Source organism: Gymnogyps californianus, chromosome 10 (genome assembly GCF_018139145.2).
Source record: "Gymnogyps californianus isolate 813 chromosome 10, ASM1813914v2, whole genome shotgun sequence".
NCBI classification, from domain to species: Eukaryota; Metazoa; Chordata; class Aves; order Accipitriformes; family Cathartidae; genus Gymnogyps; species Gymnogyps californianus.
In genome coordinates this window covers 10,230,451-10,251,962 of record NC_059480.1, presented here as the reverse complement: position 1 = coordinate 10,251,962, position 21,512 = coordinate 10,230,451, and the positions used below count along the sequence as shown (strand labels likewise).

At 40.8% G+C, this 21,512-nt stretch overlaps 1 protein-coding gene across 1 annotated transcript in view; it reads right to left on the bottom strand.

Annotated features, from left to right (window-relative positions):
• NYAP2 (neuronal tyrosine-phosphorylated phosphoinositide-3-kinase adaptor 2) overlaps positions 1-21,512 on the bottom strand; it is a 175,115-nt gene that overhangs the window by 68,760 nt on the left and 84,843 nt on the right. Inside the window, exon 3 of the mRNA XM_050902730.1 lies at positions 8,986-9,284. Within this exon, the coding sequence (XP_050758687.1) occupies positions 8,986-9,284 (299 nt within the window). The remainder of the gene's footprint in view (positions 1-8,985; positions 9,285-21,512) is intronic.

The following is a 21,512-nucleotide window of genomic DNA, read 5'->3' as shown; positions in this document are numbered from 1 at the left end:
TCAGGCATATGTTGCTTGATGTCATCCAGCATTAAGCCAAGTGGAAGGGATGAAAGCAGCAAACCAGTGCACCAACCAAGACTACTATATTCCAACAGTCATCAGAAAGAAATTACTGATGAAACAGAGGATAGCCATGACAGGACCTCACCTGAAGCCAGACTTAAACCTCTTGGGACATGATTCTGCTAAGCACTGTGTGTTTCCAGTAAAGTCAACGTGAGTGCAGGGTGCTCGGCCCCCCCAGTCTCAACCTCTTGGCAGGAAATGCTTTGAGAGCTCAGTCATGCTTCACTCCATAAGGATTTGTCTTTGTCTCATTTGGTTGTTTAAGTGAGAACAGAATTAGGGCACCAGTTAAAAATAAGGTAAGACGAAAAGGTGGAAAACCAATGTATTTGCTGTGGAATAAAAAGTGCAGCTGTTTTGTGTTTTCTCCTTTAATTCCAAATGAGTTTTGCCAGACACCTGTATTATCACAGACCAGCTCTGAGACTAAACAGGGACTTTAGGATTTCAGTCTGATCCTTCAAGCCCTTAATTTGTCCACATTGTCTTTAACAGACAATGCCAAAGACAGTATGGAAAACAGAAGTGTAGTACGAGTATTCCAAAATTGTTATTTTTGTAGTTTCACGGGCATTTCGTTTTACTTAACAAATTCCGAAGGGCTGTCAAAATGAGGCAAGAGAATTACCTGGATTTCTCCTCCCCTCCTCTCCTGGCCCTGATTTCAGAGCCATTCAGTGATGCAAAATAATGCAAGAATCTAGTGTTTCATAGTATTTCAGCTCACAGGTGGAAATACTGAGAAGGCCCAGTATTACCGTTCCCTGAGGCATAAGCAAAATAAAAAATGAAATACAGTCACAAATATGATGACTTACAGTTTTTTCTAGCAGTATTCCAGGCTTGACATACAGTGACCTGATGATAATGAACAGATTTATTGACACTATAACCTTCCAGTTACATAGGGGCTGTCCATCAAGGTTGCAAATTAACCATGCAGTGGACAAGAGCACTCACATGACAGCTTTCTTCAGAGACTCTCTCTTCATTGTGGTCTTTCTAGTAACAATTATTGATTCAGACACCTCAAGAGCACAGCTGAAGTACTTCCAGGGCTGGGTTGGCTCTAAAAGCAGCCTAGTGACTTTCAAATGATGTGAAAGCTGTGCTAATACTCTCTCCTAGATCCTAGCTGACTGCATGAATAAGTGGCTCACATTTCCTTGCCTTGTTGGCGTGTCCAGGGACTATGACAGTGACCCTATGCAGTCAGTGGACCTCAGGGTGGCAGCAACCTGGAGAAAGTCTCCTACTCAGCATGTCTGCATTATACCCAACACTGCTTTGAGGTCCTAGATGGTTTGCTAATTCTGGGGCAGAATGATGTGAATTCACAAGCGCAGTTTGGGTCTGGGGTTGCAACCAGGCTTATAAGCTCTCCCGAGCCCTGGAGCACTGGGGTACCCAGTGCAGAAAAGCCCACATACTCAGCAGGAATAACAAGTGTTTAGCAGGGCTTACTAGCCTCAGCTTAGGGCAGGCAGCCTCCTGAACTGGCTGCATTTGCAGTCAATCTGGTAAACACTCCCTGAACTTGCATTATTAAGGCTTTTCCATTATCAAGAACATCACAGCTTCCATCACCCTTGAGAGCAGAGAGATTTCTGTACTGCAGGGGGGCTGCACATTTAATTTTGTGCTTTTTCCACAGGTGCAGTGTCTCTCAGCAAATGAGCAACATCCTAATGTGAAAAGAGAGATGAAGAATATATAAAGCAACTTTGTTAAATTAAAAAGAAAAAAAAAAGACACTAAGTACACAGGATAGACTAGCACAACATAGCTAAAATACCAACTGCCGAGTCTTGGGCACAATGCAATTCCCAAGTGGGTAACTAGATCTTCATGTCTTTTACTACTGCATGGTCTATTTTCTGTTCAATGCTTGCAACTTCCATTAACGTTAATGAGTATGCATATGTGCCTTGAGGGTAAGAACATACTCCCTCTGTGGCTTCAAAACTTGTTTATAAATCCCTCCAAAAATCACATTGTGTTCATTGTTCTGCGCAGAAAGCTATTATAACAGCTGTAAGAACTGCTACTTTCATTCCTTCCTTCCCCCTTGCCCTCCCTTATCTGAGGGACCAGAAAACAGACCTGAAAAGATGAAGGGCTGGAGGAGATGGTACGCATAGGAAAATAACCCAGCTCTGGGAGCTGCAATCTGAAAACTGACTCGCTGCACGGAGGGGCAAACTGAAATCTCAGCAAAACCAAAGAAAACCAAACCCCCAAACACTGAAAAACTACCACCACCACCCCCAAAAGCAAAGCCTTTGAAAATCTCTAAGCTATTAAATGCTAGAGATGAGACCGAAATCTTTGCCATGTCCTTCCTGCTAGAGTTGCAGGTCAGCGGGAACAAGCTGCTTCAGCAACCAAAGGGGCCAAACACAGCTGCCTTTGCATGAGCAGAGGCACTGCTGGGCAGAGTCCCACAGCAAAGGCAGGCCAGTGCTGCCCTCCAGCCTTTTAACCACTGCGGCAGCGAGGAGGCTGCCGAGATGCAGGGCTGAACAAAGGGAAAGAAGTGCTGGGTTTCTAGTAGAGACTGCATTGCTCTAGTGCTGCTGAAGGCACCGTATCCATCCCCATGCCACCTGGACACCCAGGGCAGTTCCCTGGAGTCACATATGGTAGTTAAGAGCCAACTCCACCTCACTCTACTGACAACAGGGCATCTGTCTTCTGACGCTGGCTTTGACTTTTTCCTCCATTATTGCCAGCTGCCTTCTCCCAGTGTGCACAGTTTCAAGTTAAGCCCTCTCAAGCCTTGCAGTCTGCAAGAGATACCTTACAGTGTACAAAAAATAATGGGTAATGCAGCACTGAGATCAAGAATCAGATTAAGGTATGTGGAGGAAAACAGACACTGCTTTACACATGGCTGAATATCAACTTGCATTATACCTACACAGCTAACATAAACACTAGCTGCAGCTTTTCATGGGTCACAATGCTGTGCTTAAAATACAGAGCAGGCTGTAGGAAAGAGGAAAATGAGCTAAAAAACATACAGTGCACAACATGCAAGCACTCAGGCCTCTCCGGCACCATGATACACGGGGGCTCCAGCTGAGCACCCAGCTGAGGAGCCCATGCCCTGGGAGGATGCCTTGGAGGCCGGACCTCAGGAGGCAGCATAGCCCGTCCTGCCGCAGCCACGCAGCCTGTCCCTCCCCTGTTCTCAGACCCACACCCTAGCATCGCAGCAGCGTCGCAGCCCACAGTGATGCCCAGCCCTCGCTAAGAGGAAGCGCATTGCAAGAGCCATCCGCACGAATCTTGTGCTCGCTGCGCAGGGCTCTGACAGGCTTTGCCGCAGGATGCTTCTGCCCAGACCTGCCCGCACCACTCCCCTGCCACAGCTCCTGCCCAGCAGCAGGGTGATGCAGCAGCTCCCGTGTCTCAAAGACGCGTCCCTAAAACATTCCGTTCTGCTACCTCAGCACTGGGTTGTCACGTCTGGCAGGAGGCCAAGCAGACAGCCCAGAAGCAGTAGCATCTTAAACTGCCCATAGCTATACCCACCAGAACTCATCTGTCAGTCCCTTTAGACTCGTTAGGCCTGAATAGGGCTCATTAGTGGTATTTCTTCCTTTAGTAGGCATGGATGAAAAGATGCAGGAATAACATCTGGCTATAAGGAATGACATGACATGGTTACTGCAGAGGACACTATTTCAAAGTTCAGGTTAAACACATTATTCACTAAGGTAGGAAATAAAAGGAAACCAGCACCATGCAAAAACAGCAAAAGTGCAAAATCCCTTTAATTCAAGTTCTGTTTAATTAGAGTAGCAAAAATTCAAGTTTACAATGCAGAGTCACCAGTCTAGCTGACAGAAAACTAGATTTATGAGAGAGACCAGCTGGACTGCAACCCCAGTTACAATTACTGTAATTGCTTTTCTCCAGAGGAAAATTTTCCTTACAAGTTGCCCACCTTTAGAGATTGCTGAGCAACAGAAAGAGGCTTCCACTGCATGGGCTTAGAAAGCAGCAAGAAGGATATCTTCTTCCACACATGACACTCAGAAGGAAAATGCTAAACAAATTGAGTGGGTTTGAGAGGTGGGCATTCCTGCAAGCATTTTCACGTATCAGACCTAAACTTCCCATGGGCTCTGGCAGGAGCAGAATTACAACCATGAACAGCATTTTGAAAATGCTACTCTGAGTTTTAATTTGCATTTGTGTGCACATGTTTGCATGTACATGCATGTACACACACAACTTGCGTTTTCATTATACATAAATGTCTATATTATGTATACATAAATTACATTATATTATATATATATTTTATGTACATGTATTTATATAATGTAGTCATCATCCATATTACTAAACTGAATTTTAACAAAAAGGTAACTTTCAAAATGCAATTCACTTGTACCTCTTCATTTATGTTTGCGCTGCAGTAGATCTGTAAACCTTTCTGGTGGACACACAGTGATCCTATCAAAAACCACTGCTTGAGGCTGGTTACATTCACCAGTTACACTGTTTTATTAATTCCTTTTTCTGCAAGATTGGGCACTGAAAGCACATCAATTAATTAAACTCCTGCATTTTCTCAATAAAGAGCCTTTCAGGATCAAGATTAGATATGCCTTCCACGCTGAAATATTATTTAAAATTACCCTTTTCAGTTCACTTCTCACTTCCAATGTGTGATGTATGGGGCACAGCTTCATTTGTTTGCTGTTCCTACCAGAATTTGAAAACTCTGCAGAAAAGACAACCCACGTTTTTAAAAACAACTTCTAGAAATCTGTCACGGAGGAGAAATGCATTGGGTGGAAGGCGTTCAGTGGGTGCGTATGAGAGGTAGCCGGAAGAGTAAAAAAGAAATACTGAAGCATAAGAAGCGACACAAAAGTGTGGAAACACAGCAACAAATTTAGAGTCAAGTTGAGGAGAACGAGGCCTTCAGGCTGGAGAGTGCTCTTTCAGGCAGAGCGAAGGTAGACTGGGATGAAATACACAAACCGAAGTGTTACCACACTGCTGCACAATGAGACAGGATTAATACGTGTCATTGCAACTTAAAAGAAGATTCTCACACTACCACAAATTTGGAAGCAAGAGCACTTATAGAAAAAGTGTGCAGAGCCGGTGCGGCTGTTACTGATGCTATTTGTGCTTCAGGAGGAAAAGGTCTTTCAAGCTCATGACTAAATTTCTTCTGCCACTTACTTCTTCTGCAGTAAAGTCAGGCTCATAATCAAAACATAATCTAATGTTATGGTAGTTACTATGATGGGATGGATTCAATGTTTTGACTTTACCATGATCAGAAAAAGAATAAAAGTTACCATCAGCAACTGCTTTTGTTTGTATAAACTGGATCATTATCAAAAAGCAAAAAGTAAACATGTTTAATAAAAATGAGTGGTGAGGCTGTCCCTCGTTGCCTAGGAAATGTAGCAAATTCCTTTTCAAAGTAGCCACAGGGTCAGACAATAGACATTATAGTTTGAATTATTCTGCATTGCCATCAAAAAAATGAGCTGGGAACAATTTTGTGATAACTCCTTTGTAGAGATTCCACAATAGTTGATGAAGAAAAATAGCATTTTTCATCATTGTTTTCCACAGTTCCTGGAAAAAGCTGTAGCCTTTCAGCCTGCAAATATCACAAGTACACACAAATGTGAGACACACACGCATATACAAATATTTGGGTACACTATGGACAACAGCAGCTGAAAGTTAAACCTGCATGTTCTTGGGCTTGACCTTCCAAAGACCTCTCTAGCAGAACATGGATATTGTATCCTATGGACTATCTCACCTGAAATTGGAAAGATACAGGTTTACAATTTCTTGAATTCAAAGACTGCTACTAGAATGAGAACTACTAGATAAAGAAAAACTTAACCACTTGCACTTAAAAAACAGACTGGCAGATTCAGAGCTTCACAGGTATCTTTGAGCTAGGCACAATTCCAGATACTAAATTTGCTGGGAATTAATTGTAGAGCAACAGTAATAATTTCATATTCTGGGACAAAGCTGGTTTAATATTTGTATCAAACGAATACTGCAGATAATGAACTTTGACTTTCATCTGGTTCTGCTCATCTTTAGATGTCCTCATCAATGTATGACCACAGTTTTTATATAAACATTCCTATGCTAGCCAGATGACGACTGTGAAAATTCTTTCATCAAAACAAACATGTTACCCTGGAGTGCAGAGGTGATAACAAAGCCTCTCCTGGTGACAGCAAAGCATTTTAGAAATCCAGCCTGTTCATCCAAACACCATATTGTACCACCCTTGAGTATATCTCAGACTTTAAAATTTGGCTGCTTACTTCAAAAAAACCCTACAATCTGATCTTACTTCCTATGTATCACACTCTTTGGTGAAATCCCTATAAGTTTGGCACATATAAAACCAGACATATACAAACAGGGCAGATATTCTGAACACATAGAAACAACGGTATGGTTAAAGGGTTCTGTCAATTCAAAATCTCCAGGAACTTCTTCGTGATAGTCTAAAAGTGACCATTGCTGTGCTACGCATAAACCTGCAGAATGAATATAATACAGGTCACATATTAAGTATCATAGAGATTCTCAATATTCCATGAAGGCATTTAGTCACACTAAAAGATAACATTTAGGTATTACCTTTTATGCTAGTGATGGAGTATTACTCCTTCATCAGTTCTTTCCAGAGATCTTGCTATGAATATTCAGCTCTTGATTATAATAATGAATCCGAGGCGCTCTGCAATACTTAGTACTATGGTATAGTAGTACCATTGTCATACAGGTTACCCAAAGTGAACACTGCTACAATACCACACGTGCCACTCATAACTATCACGTGATGGGATAGATCAAGCTCAACCTGCGCAGAGTGGGAGGAGGCAAAGTGGTACTTGGCCTTGGAAACAGAAATGTCAATCAATTTCAAACTTCGAAATCTGTCAGAAGGGACCTGACTACATATTACATCCTTGGTGTCAAATATCAGACGGCAGGAGGAGATGAAGGAAAGGAAGCAAAATTTTCAGAACCTTCCATAACAATAATGCTGAAGAAGAGCTAGTTTCATGAGGACACAGACTGCTTGAGGAGTCTGCTGTAACTTCTGTGAGATTAGTAAAATACTTGGATGTTGCATTTCAATTATCACTATCATTGTTATTGCTACTTTAAGGCTGTCAAAGTCTCTTGCTTCTCAGTCAATGAGGAAAAGGGCTGGGGGATAGATGTAAAACAGACCTCATTCCTAGTCATCCTAGAGATAACACCAAGGCCAGCTATACCAAAGAGCACAATATACTGTGTGACTCAATGCACGCTTGCAGGAATACTCATTAAACAAGTCAGAAAACGTTAGAGCCTATCTTACTGCCCTGTCTGCAAAACAAACTTCATTTAGCCTTGATAACTCTGGTTGTGCACACTCAGGAAGAAAGAGTGCTAATATATATTAAAGAATTATAAAAATATTTTAAAATATAATATTTTTTAAAAGAACTTTTGAGTAACTGAAGAGCCCCTGCCTTTCACCTCAGAGCATATCAGACCGAGAAGTTTGTGCCATGCATTCTCTTTTTGTATTAAATGAAAGACTTGAAAGACTTTCTGATATGAGATTTTAAATCTGTCTGTGGCACAACTCTGAACAGTTTCTGTGTAGTCTTTGGTCCAGTAAAATTGCGGTAAACTGCTTTTTTTAAGGGCAGCTACTTAATGCTCGGATTTGTCATGTTAGTTGGTTCAGTGGAGTTGATGTAATGGTCACTGTAGAGGATAAGCTATGGAAGTAATGGTAAATGTCATATGCAAAATAACTACCAGCAACAGCATAAATAAATCTACAGTTTTGTTCAGTGTTTGTGTTCAACCTCACAATCATAGACATACATGCCACCAGTTGAATTACACATTGCTTTGCATTTTTGTTATCACTGATGACTTTTTAAAATCATATTTGCTTAAAAGGGGTTGTAGCATGAATGTAACTAACAAGTATATCTGGCCACAACAACAAGCAAAAGGGATATGGACTAAGAGCACAACACACTGCATTGGATGTCAAAACTGATATGTAACATACCAGTGGGAAAGACCAGCACTGATCAAAACCATTTGCCCCTAAGGGTTCCTTCTTACAGTTCAACTGTGAAGCAAGAGTCATCCTGATCTCTCCTAAGCAGGGAGCGGGGAGGATAGCTGGTCCTACTGCTGCACAAAATGCATTTCCAGCACGGAAGAAAGAAAGGAGGAGATCCCTATAGTGTTAGCTCATCTTTAGTAGTTCAGAATAAGGAAGCGATATCCTTATTCAACACATTTGTTTATTTTCTTCTGAATGCTGTATTGACTGAAATGTAACTGGGAGGAATGGGAAGAGAAAATGCAGACTCATATGCAAACAGAAGCTTTGGGCAATACATCATATCATCTTGGGTACAATTTTTACCGCTGGATGATATTTTCTTGCTGTAGAGTTTCAGGGCCACACATTATTCTTTTTAATAATTTCTGTCCTTCACATCTTTGTTGAGGAGGAACCTTTCCAAAGCTGTGGTTTGCACAGTGCTAGTGATATGGTGAGTGGTCCTTGGCTGGCGTGCAGATAACATTGTCCTACATGTCATCTGAGAGTAATCTCTTTTTCCCTTCCTTTGGATAAATTCGACTCATTCCCCAGTATATAACCAGGCCATATAAGTGGTACAGTTCTGTGAGAAATGTCAAAGGTTGGCAATTGCCCACTGGTCCAAAATTTAGAGAACAGTGATCTAGGATATCTGTGCTGGCACTGTTACACAGATGGGGAAACATACAGGTAATTCTTAAATGCGAGATTATCAACTGGATAATCTTAACACTGGGTCACCAAAAACCTTTTTTCCAAAGAATTATAGTGTTTACCTTCAGTCCTGTCCGGTAGTTTCCCACTTTTACTTGTTGTTCCAGTGTTGACTGTTTCAGATGAGGTGCTTAGTTTGGTGTTGGGGTCTCGCTTAGGTTTTGGAGGCGGCTGCTTACGAGAGCTGCTACTTTCGTCATCGGTTCCTCCAACAGAATGAAGAGACTGGGATCTCACGGTAAAGCCACTGGAGCAAGGATGTGGCAGTCTGTCCTGAGGAGCAGGCATTGTCATAAATCCCATGCGGAAATGTTTCCCCACGTAGCTTCCTTCATTTCCTCTCACTACTTCTCCACCTATGCTGTAAGAGAAAATACGCATATAAGTAAATGATCCACCTTTGCCTGAACTGTACCTGGAATCAGGGTCTCAGTTCTGCCTGTGATGAGCAGATTGTACCTTTGAATTTGGAAATGAGCAGTGCTCTTTTCTTTTCTTAAAATAAGATGACTACTAGAATAGAGTAGTCTATTTTTCAACATAAGTTGCAAACAACTGAAATGTAGATATACCGCTATACACGCACTCAGAATTTTACAAGAAGAAATTGAGAAAAGTTTTTTTTCAGGTTTCATAGCATTGTGACTAGAAATTGTCTACAGAACAAATTTCAAACATTGGAAGTCACAACTGAGTTTTCAGGAAGACAAGAGACTGCGAGTAGGGCAAAGAATACTGCTTTAGAAACGCAACATCGTGTATTGATCCACAGTCCCCTGCACTCATCTCTGACTACAGACACTCATGTAACCTTAGGAAACAAGGCTCTTGGGCTCCAATCTATCAGTTCCCTTCAAATTGAAGAATGGTAAGAGAAAGAAATGCTCTAAAAATTACTTGGATATAGGAAACTGAACATTAACATATCATCAAATCCACATGAAGCTGCAACATGAGCAGCATCAGACTAGTACGATACAAGCATAGGAGTTGAAAAGGCAATGGGCTGTGGGACACCAGGAAGAAAATAACCTCCAATCATTCGGAAACACAGGTATAGAAGAAGGAAAGCTCAGTTGAAACAAGTGCTGTCATACCAAGTACTACATTGCACTGTGGCTGGCAGGACTAAGAACCTGGTATTATTCTTGCTATACTCATGCATGCTTATCAGTTCTGAAAAACAGCTCTTACTGATGCTTATACTGTAAACCTACAGCACATTTCAATTAAGGCAATTCAGTGACTATGCAAAGAAACTCAGCAACACGCACAGGTCAACATGGGCCTGTTTGCAAGGAGGTTTGAAATGGTACCACTGTGGGCATGTAGAAATGTCAGTATGAGAACTGTGAAGTCCCAGAAAGCCCTAATTACCTCCTGTTTCCCCTTCACACAGAGTGAAGCTCTAAGCAGGGTCAGTCTGCTCCTCTGTAAGTTTCCTATTTGACATTGCCTTGGGCTGGTGCAGTTTATTTGGCGCTGGAACACACCTCCTTCTTTAAAAGACAGTAACATTTCTCAATGGTTCATGTGAAGAGTGAGTAAGGTCACTTCATTCCCTGATACTGTCCCCATCTTCATTGTAGGTAATACACAAGCTGTATCTAATTGTCCTAAAAGCATCAGATTGGCACCATACAATGCACAACTTTGTGCATGATAAAGCAGAACCTTCGTTTGCTTACTACTGTCCTTGCATTTTAATTTGATTTCCACTAGTGGAGAGGTCCACTTTCCAAATTGGTAACAACTGAACAGGTCTAACTGAACATGCGCCACTCTCCAGGGACACTGACACCTACCTGCACATGTACACACACACATGCACACACACATGCCACGCATATGCACACACTGGTCCATGTTCATAACCGAGTTATTACTAAGTCCTAATTGGCATCAATTCCAGAGGGATTTACAGCCAGAAAGATCAAAAGGTAGAACTCATTAATTTGAAGATTAATAAAAAACCTGTAGCTAATTTAAATGATTAACTATGCCTCTACTAATCTTTCATAAATTGTTCTGAAAATAATATAATCCTCTGACGCTGGACTACAAAAAGGGCCTGTCACATTATTTAAAGAAGATTACTATCCAAACATGCTGAAGAACGCAGATGGAGAGTCTGCTTCCTTCCTTACGTCCATTGGATAAATCACGTTTAGCGAACAAAATTTCAGTTCGCCATGTCTCTGACATGAAAATTCTTACCAGGTTACACTATTTAATTAGTGCATTTACTTCACTGCTGCATGGAGGTGTTTAAACCACACACTATAGGGCAGATTCTGTTCTGGATGGACTTGCACAAATTCCACTGAGGTGATAAGTTTCACTTTTTCCTACAAATACACAGAACTGCATTTATATGAAGCACGTTTTTTTTGCCAAAATGTTGCATCTTGTATTCCAGAAACAAAAACTTTCAAAATATAAGTCCAGTGTCTAAATGCGCTATCTCATTAAACAATTAAATCATGTCCTTTCTTTTTCCTTCCCTTCCCATAATTTTTTCATTCTTTACTGAATTCCTTTCAACATCACGGATGAAAACCTGTCTCACCTGCTTCCTACGCTTCCTCCAGAATAAACAGCCTATAGCCAGGTCAGAGAGAGGTTGCAAGTACAGATGGGAACAGACCTTGCTGTTCTGCTTCATGGCCGAAGTAGATCTGGTCTTGCTTTTCTATATCCTCTGCTCAGCTACTAGACAAAAACAGCAGGATGCCATTTCCCTCTTTTCAGCCATGTTTAAAAGAGAGTCCATTTCTCTTTGAGCCTAGGAGCCAACCTTCAGCTGATGGTTAGGCACTGTAAACCCCAAGCTGAAGATGACTAGCTTCTAATTCTTGGTCCTGGACCAGGATCACAAAAGGCTTAGGTTTGTTACTTACGCTGGTAGCGATTCCTGAGTGTTGGGCAGCTGGTGTTTCCTAGCACAGCTTGACTAATAAGGGCAAGTGTAACATTGGGTGGAGTGCCAAGTTCACTTCTCAGTAATACAGACTGAAATCCACTGTCGTGCATTTCACACCGAGAAGGGAGTCACTCCAGCCTCATACCGAGAGCACAAGTACAAAAGCAAGATGGCAGACTTCAAACGTGGCATCCCCTACCCTGAGGCAGCAGCATGCTGAAGATCCATTTGGACTTGTGCAACGCAGCTTTGCAATGCACAGTGCTGCTGATGTTACATTGTGAAACCAGAGAGAATTAAAGGATTTACTTATATACTCCTCCTGCTTGCAACCACAGGAGTTGGCTGGGACTGGTGTATGTCCCACTACAGCACAACAGGCCGAGAAAGATTTATACGCACCTTGCTGCATAAACAACTGCAGAGACAGTGATGGAAAATGATTGTGTAGATCTCACTCCGTTATTTCTAACAGGAAAGAGCCTGTGCTCCTCATTGTACTGATAATGAGTTCTATCTCATTTCAAAACTGTATTATGTGAGTTGCTGCAACTATTACACAGTTTATTAATATATATGGAAATACAGATTTGGATTATTCCTCTGGGAAGTTTCAATTTGAACTTGGCCAGGTTCAACCGCTTCTCTGACAAAGAATTATGTACAGCATTCAAATAACCGTTAAAAATGCAAGACATTTGTCTACAAAGAGAGACATGAATTATATAATAATAAAATTAATCACACGATCACTCACGTTACACACTTACAGCAAAGCTGACTTTGTGCTGAAAATGCACTTTGGCATTTGCCTAGGTCTAGTGACTGATGCTGTAGTGGATGGAAAAAAGGGCAGTGCAGTGAGGTTGGCTCCAGACACCCTTAAGAAGAGTGTTCTGAAGCAGCTCTCCTTCCAAAAACATGTTACAGGGCTTCCCCAAAGCCTACCTAACAAGTCTGATGTAGACCATTGAGTGCTGACAGATTACACACTCCCTCCTTGGGTGCACGGCAAGGTAAGTGAGCTTCCCATCCCTCTCCCTCTTCCACACAGTACTGGAATTGAATCGTTACAACAAATACCAAAACGGTTGGATGTGCCTTAAATCAGTAATAGTAGATTTCAGCTTTCATTTCTAAAATATGGACAAGAGCTCTAACTGATGGATCTGATGAGTCTTGTTATACTTCCAATACAGGTTTTATCTGTCAGCTGAGATTTCTGAGGTCAGAACTGGGCTAGCATAAAACCATACTGACCTTGCTGTTCCTACCTGCAGTATCAGCCTGCCTGCACGTAAGCTGTAATCATTGCAGTCCTGGATGCATTACAGCTCAGCTTATTGTGCTCTGCCTGCTCTCTTCTATCAAGTAGATACTGGAGCATTGACAAAACTACAGCACAGAGTAACTGAAATGTTTACATGTTTGAAGAACTACAGAGGGGAAAGTCTTTTCTATTATTCATTTTATTACACATCACAAGAGGGCAAGTTATAGAGGAAAGCTAAACATTAAAAATGAACACAGAAAATATTCTAAATGGACAGAGCATGGGCAAGGTCATTTTCACCTTGCTTTGCCATGAGTCATAACGTTCCTATTGACTAGGAATATATTTTCAAGTTGTTAAGTTAGAAAACTAAGAAAAAGAACTTCTCATCACATTGCTGAAAAATACATGGCAAAGAAAAAGTATCCAGAGACTGCCTGCCTCAATCAGTGTGGTCTTTTTAATTTGCATTGTTCCTACTTAGCATTGCAAATAACAGTTTTAATTTACTGTGAAGTTTCATTACTTGGTCCAGGCAGAAACTGAATTAATACCTGGAAAACAAATTAATAGTTGTGTGAAAACTTTTGTTTTACTTGGTGTTACCGCTTTAACTATAAACAATGTGGAATATTAAATCCCTCAGTGCAGTTGTAAGGAGTAGGAGAATTCTTGGGAATATCTAAGTCCCATAAAGTCAGAATACCCTAGAGCTACATTTTCTTCCCAGCCATCTATCTATCCGTATTCTTGGTATTCATCCAGGAATTCTCTTATCAGTTCAGACTTACAATGGATTAGTTTTATGCCTCAGGCACCAAGAACCACTTGGTAGTCCTCTTCATCGTTGTACGGTTTCTATTTTTCTTCCTGTGCTCCTTTCCATGAGATTTTCTGACTTTTTATCCACAAGTTCAAAAGGGGAACTACACCTGATTATAAGACTTGACCTCCTAAGCAGGAGGAAGGGGAATGTACTCTGCTGGTGATGTGGCATCTTTGAAGGTATTTTGCCATTTCTTTGCTGTGATACACCCCAGTCTGGGACCACAGCAGGTCACCGTCCTTCTCTGAGTGTTGAAATTCCAGACAACCAAGAGAAGCCATTTCAATAGCAGCTGCTCACTCCTCTTGTGCTTGAGGAAGACTCAGCCACAGATACTGGTTTGTTAGCTGGCAGAAACTGAGCTGGGAGTCTCTGCAGGCTCCTCTGCAGAAGTGGGGAGAACTATGAATTACAGGGCAAACAATGCACATGGATGGCCAGGCCTCTTCCCTCTGGAGATCTGTAAGCCCAGACAGCCCCCATGACATGCATCTAATCCATCAGGGAAGCCGCCTGAGTCAGAGACTGAAGAAAAGAGAAGTCACAAAAAATTAACTGTGGTGATGTAGGAAGACTTTTATAGGTCCATCATAAAAATGACTAATCATCATCAAAAATACAAAAGGAATAAAAATACTTAACTCAAGGATTGTGTTATGAGCTGGCTTGACTGAGCAAACAGCAGTTCATCCCTTGGTGCACCTACCTTTTTTGGGTTAAGAGAATAGCTACTGTTATTTTAACCACTTCCTTACTCTTACAGCAATGAACACCCAGCTCCTCTGCTCATATCAAACGTTCTGAGTATAAAGGGCTGAAATGGCTTTGAAATGTCTATTCCCCATCAGAATAAATTATACACACACACACTAAGGATGACACATTTTACTTTGTATCTGAGAAGCACTTTCAAGATTAGCATAAATTATATTTGTAAATTAGAGGTTGGATGCCAAAAAACAGAAGATATACTATTTTTATCTCCCTAAACATGATTTCAGCAGACCATGAAATGTAATACTGAAGAAAGAAGGGCAGGATCACAATCATGGATTCAGGAACTGCACTTGTAAGAATGGTTTTACACAAATCTACACCATTTTTATTATAGAAATTAAACATACAAGCAAATTACACACTTTTTTTTTTTAGTCACACTTCAGAGGTCTCCCTCCTTATTCCCAAGGAATATACATACATGATTTTTTTCTGCATTATTTTTCTGAAAGACTCCAAATGACTCACGATCATCTTACATCAAGATCCAGAGGATAATACTACCATCCTTTTAGATACAGGCTAAAGCATAAATGAATCATGACAAAGGTCAAATTTAGAGTCATTCTGTGCACCTGGAGGACTATCTAAAGTGAGCAACTGACATGTCTGTGCACATCAAGCATCTTACCTCTGCCATATGCCTCTACTTTTGAGGTAGGAGATCAGGTGCTGCTTAAGAAGTCAGGCCTCTCAGGACACAGAATACATTAGTGCTATAAAATAAAATTTATTCTTTTATCACACCTGTCAAACCCACTGGCCCAGGGTTTGATCCTGCAAACATGCAATGAGCTGACACTCCCTCTTTGTGTACCTGCATTATCGCACTGGAATTACTAGGAAGCCTTGCAGAAATTGCTTGCGTCTTGTGAATCTGTTCTAAGCAATACCACTTACAGAGGTGTGCCCACGTAGTCTGACACTAGATTATTTCTAGGAAATGATTTCTTCAAGCCAACCTATACATGTAACAGACCCCTAACAGCCCTCTGTGCTGCTGTTGAGAGTCTGGCTCCTGCCATCCACAACAGGACTGAATCTTACATGCAGAAGATTCTCCAGATCAAACTGAACCACCACGTGTTGTGGCAGCACTGTAAGATTAACTGAGTCCCTGGTGAGCAACCAAAAGACAGCTGTAATTCCTATACAGTGCACAATGGATGATAAAAGCAAAACTAACCAAGACTGTCCACAGCAGGTTTTCCATAAGATGCCAGATAACCTAATTTCAAATGATGATCTGCTATGCTCCAGACTCAACTACTTTTATAATGCAAAGGGTTGAAAATGCTAGCAACAGCTAGGGTTTGGGGGGCGAATCAAAATCAAACCAAAACAAACGCAAAACACTTTATAAGAAACATTGATAAAGAAAACCCATGTATGCTATTTTTAAAACAAATCTAACATAAGCTAGACAGCTTAGAAAGGAGTAACTGAGGAGTAAGGACCTTTCTGATCCACAGAGAGCTTAGCAAAACTGCATTTCATGAGTTTGAACAGAAGTGCAGGTACTACTTCTTATTGCCACTGGCATTCCTTCTATCTTTAGTAGGCTGCCTCTTAAACCAGGGACTAACAACAAGTACAACATCCACAACATCACTGCCCAAGTTTTAGAGAGATGGATCATCTATGATCAGTTTTGCTCTGGAAAAAGACGTAGCATATTGTGGCTCTGATCCAGTTGGGATTTGCACAGCTGCCTAGCTTGAAGCATAAGGTATTACCTTAAATATGAAGGAAATAAACACTTGAAGTAGACAAAGAAACAAAATTAAAGAAAAAAAGTAACCATCAGTCATCAATGAAATTTTAAGTAAAACAACACAATGGCCTGATGTTGCTTTCCTCAGAGGACCAATACTTGCTACCGTATCTGGGGCACAGGATCTCCAGTGCTCCAGCCCCACATATGACTGGTGACTAACCGATGCATATGGAAAGCTTTGTAAGTTGTGAATACAAAGGACACTTAACAGGCACGAGTGAAAAGTGCTCTGCTTTTATATGACTACAGATATTTTTAATTTTGCATGGGAGATGCACAGCTAAAAGCCAGTAAACGAAAGCTCATATGTTCAGAGTCACCTAGAATTAGACATCAACCATATGCAATGTTTAAACTGAGTGCAAATGCATGTTCATGTTAATGGAGTGGGGTTTTGCATCCTGTCAAAAACGGGTGGAGTTAGTACAAGGCTGTGTTTTTGTCACATTCAGTGGAAAACCACATGGCGCAGACTCCACTCTGCCTGAGCAACTCTGGCTAAGTAAATATTTCAATGAGATATGGGAATAAATTAACATATAAAATCATTTTTGTAATAAAATGTTTCTTTGGTTTTGAGTTGAAGAGTTGTAATGGAAGGAAAATCTGTAAAAAGTAAAAAAGCCTTTTCGTGGATCAGATGCTGGGAAAAGTTTAAATATGGACAGATGAATGAAATGTGCCGACACTCTAAGAACGGCGATTTGTAAACCAAGAGCAGTGTGCCTGCTGAGATATTACACTGTGTCTAACCTTTCCAGATTCAGGCTTATTTCAAACAGTGATTGTACAGATGCTCTTCCGAGTCCCTCGAGCAAACATGACTCTACTTCCCTTTTAAAATTCAAGCTCAAACACAAGGAAATGCTTCCTATGGCCTCCAGCCCCAAAGAGAAAGGAGTTTGATCCTGACCTGGCAGTGAACAGGAAGAAGAACATTTCATTTTGGAGGAAAACCCCTCACAAATTTCACTTCGGCATGATCCACAGCAAAACATATAGATTTTTTTTGTTCAACTAGTGACCTGAAACTCCAGTTATTCACATAATTCTTCTGATAATATTGTCATTCATAACTCTCAGTTCAAAATATATTCCCTGGATTGGCTTGTCTGTTTTCTTTTATAAACGCCATGTGAGTAGGTAAGAAATGGAGAGGCACTGCCTGGCGTACACAGCCTGGGAGGAGGTCTCAGTAGCAGTCACAGTAGGGATGCGACAGGGATGCAGGCTCCACTGAACGGACAGTTTTATGCAAATGCTTGTCTTTTGGCAGCTCACCACTCCAGATCTGTTATATTCATATAGGGCAATTTTGCTTCCAGACATCTCAGCACATGGGAGAGCTCAGGGATTTGCATTCTCTTGAACAGGCATATATCCAAATATTCCAGGTACAATTTTAGGTACTGCTTTCATAGGTATTCAGGGTCAGTTTGTAGTTACTAAAAAAGCCTCTGCACATTAGCAATTTAAATGGGACTAAATCCATTTTAATCCATAAATTGTATTTTTAAATTTTTATTTAAGGGGAACGCACAGTGTAGGTCCTACAAAACAGCGCAAGGCTTACTTGAGCATCTTCCCCACTTACAATGTTTCTGTGTGCTGAACTGGTCTTTGCACAGGAAAGAAAAAAATTTAACTTACTGCAGCTTACCCCACCCTAACTACATAAACGTTCTGCTGGATACATCACCTTACTGTCACAGGTGCTGGAACCCATACAAATCTTCACTAGAAAATCCTTTTTTGCACTGGAACAGCCCTGCCAGAGTCCATTGCCTTGACTTTACAGCTAGCATTACTAACCTTGTGCTATTAAGTATACATATTACCATCTCTCTGTTCCTTCTGATTTCTGGAGGGAAAATTTCAGCTCATTTGTGGATCACCACTTTGTCATTTAACCAGGCAGCATGAATATATCTGTCCGTGCCTTGCAAAATGAAACAAAGACTCCAAAAACTAAGTGAAACATTTTTCACAGGTGTGATAAACCCAGGAAACAGGAAAGGGAATCACTCCACACACATGTGTACACTGGTCTCTCTCCTTCTTCCCTAGACAGTCTCAATCTGGTAAATAAAACTACATGAAATCCTGTGCATTGGTATCGACAGCGCTCAGCGTCAAAACCTGGAGAGGCTTGCTCACCAAGATACAAAGTCGCTTTGAAAATCTCTCTGCTTGTATCACTTTTTTATCCATAGCAAAGTGACCATTATTACCACAACAGAATATTAACATGCTTCACACCTAAATTTAGAAATAATAGTATAAAACAACTCTTTCCCTGTCTTGATGGATGTCAGTTTCTTAGCCAGGGTTGTCAGAAGCTGGTTATTTGTTCAGAGAAATAAATAAAAAAGGACATTATATTTTCAGAAACACAATTTAATATTGCATGTCAGAGTGTGTGAAAAGCAAGTGTAATGGGCATATAAGTGGTTAAGACTTAGTGATTTCAGTCAAGACACTGAAAGAGGCTAGCCAGCAAAAGTATAGCTTATCCTATGCATACATGTACCCAGAGTGCCCCTGAACCAATTCCACACTTAGGTCTTCCAATACATTCATTGCATGTCCATGCATTCCCTTTAGAAATGAAGGTGAACTGCCCAAATGCAAAGCACAGAAATTCTTTTCTGCTCTGTATCCATGCACAGAGCTAATAGGCCAGATCCAGTAACTCTAGAAGACTACTAAAAGGTCTCGACATATACGGGAATTTAACACCAGAGACAACTGGCTACAATAAAAGCTGCCAATAAACTGCCAAAGCTGCCAAAAACCAGCACACGCTGATTTTCATCACTCTCAGAATTACTTTCGCAAGTGGAGATGTTCAGCTAATTATTATTTTTTGGTCACTGCTGTGTTGCGGTTGGTTTTTTTCTTGCAGGGGTAGCTTTTTGCCACATAGTTGAGCAAAAACTACATCCAACAAGCTTGGACACTGAAGGAAGGTAGTATTTAAATGCTCCTTTAGTGACATATACTTATATTGCCCAAAGGATCATCTCTACAGCCTATGAAGCTGCAGTGAAATGAAATTTTGCTAAAGCAACAGTAAGTATGTTTTCCAAGCTGTGAAAATCTATGTAAGGATTTTTTAGGGAGTTAAAACATTAAAAAAAGGAGCAAACACCCTTGTAACCTGCATTCAATGGTATAACGGTAAATTAAGTGGGGAACGTACTGGTTTAGTTCCCTGCATGAGAGGTGATCGGCTCAGTGCTAAAAGTGCGTAAACTCCCTTTATTCCTCAGGTAACTCTTTGGAGCTGTCATTCATTGAGTGGCATGTTCGAAGTACCTGAGCTTGGAAGAAAGTAGCGCTTTCTGTGCATTGAGATGGCGAGCTGTGGCAATGGGGTTACACAACGTCTGGACCTCATTTTACAAAAAGATGACAAACCAAAAATAATGTGTTGCTGCTTTTCTTTGCACTAAGAATTACTATTAAAATCTGCAAAGCTGTTGGTAGTAAATTTTAGTGTATGTACATTCCTAGGTCACTTAAGCCCCTTTGAAAAGTCTTCTATCTAGAAACCATAACCCTGACACAATATGAACTGTTTTTCCATCTCCCAATGCTACATTACAGGAAGCAGTCTACTTTAAAACAACTTAAACCAGCAAGCGGCTCAGAGATACCTTGTATGTATGCACCAAGCACTGCAGCCCAAATCAGCTAGTCAGCAGACTAGGCAGCACAAAGGGATATGCCTCTAATAACAGCAATTCAACTCTGCTTTTTTTTTTTTTTTTTTAAACAAGAAAATACTGTTGTTTTCTGCTCCAGAATACATGATGCCCTTTTCCCTGCCCTGCTGCCCAGTGCCCACACAGGACACAGAAGCCTGCTGCTGTGTGCTTACTGCACTGGCTACCCCAGGATTTCAAGTTTTGTAATGCTAAGATAAAAAAAAAATTCCTTCAAGATGGTCTCACAATAAAAACCTTAAACCAGAGCAGCCTCGACTCAAACATTTTGGGCCATTATATATAGTACTGGGTCAGGCAGGCTTTCAAGTCCTACAGCTCATGGCGACTTATCTTTTAATAGGCGCTGTCACCCACTTACTAAATGCAGTAAAGGGCTACTGAGTTCTAGGAAGGATGAACCGCACTAGACTTCACACACACACTTCTGTGAATTTGCCTGGGAAATGGTTTTCTAGACTACCTAGAATGGCATGCAGAAATGTTAACACTTCTGGTGATGACCAGCTCATTATTCTGGCCTCTAGAATCCCTTTATATTTTATTTTTTACTCAGTAAGAAGTGAAAGATAACAATTGTTAAATAAAGCCTATCAGCACCTAGTTATTTAGCCAGTGGATGCATTGCTTTACAACAAAAGCAGATGATTAGAGGTAAGAAAGGACAGAAGAAGCACAGTTACATTATTGCAGCTCTAAAAAGTGCTTTCTGGAATCCGGGTGGAGGTAAAGGGTAAAACCAGCATATTTCCCCTTGGGGGTTCTGAGTTATATGGTTACCTGTGGTCATATTTTCAAGTTTTGCTTTATGTCCATGAGACCCAAGGCTCTTTTTTAATCCTGCTGTTGGATTCTGGAAGGGAAAACTTAAATACAATCTGAGGATTGCGAGACACTAGAGAAAAAACTTGGGAAATCAAAACTATGGAGTTTTGCAGATGTTTCTGAGTGATCCACGCTGAAGTTTTTAATCCACCCTCAGATATTAAAAGGGAGTTCATACTTTGCAGGTGTATCCAGTAAAATCTTTAGGACAGCTTTGACTCAAGACCCAGATCAACTTCAAGAGGGCTCATGAAAGAATAGTGTCAAGGAAAAAAAAATATCTCCCAAGGAGAGATACCCAACTGTGAAAGTGACAAAACTGGGTTGTCTAATAGATGCTAGTATCTATAATTCTCGAAATGCAGATAAAAATAAATGCAAATTATAATCTTTCATAATACGTATGAGTTATTTATGCATATGCTTATTAATCTGTGTTTATTGCCCTTCAAGCTGAATA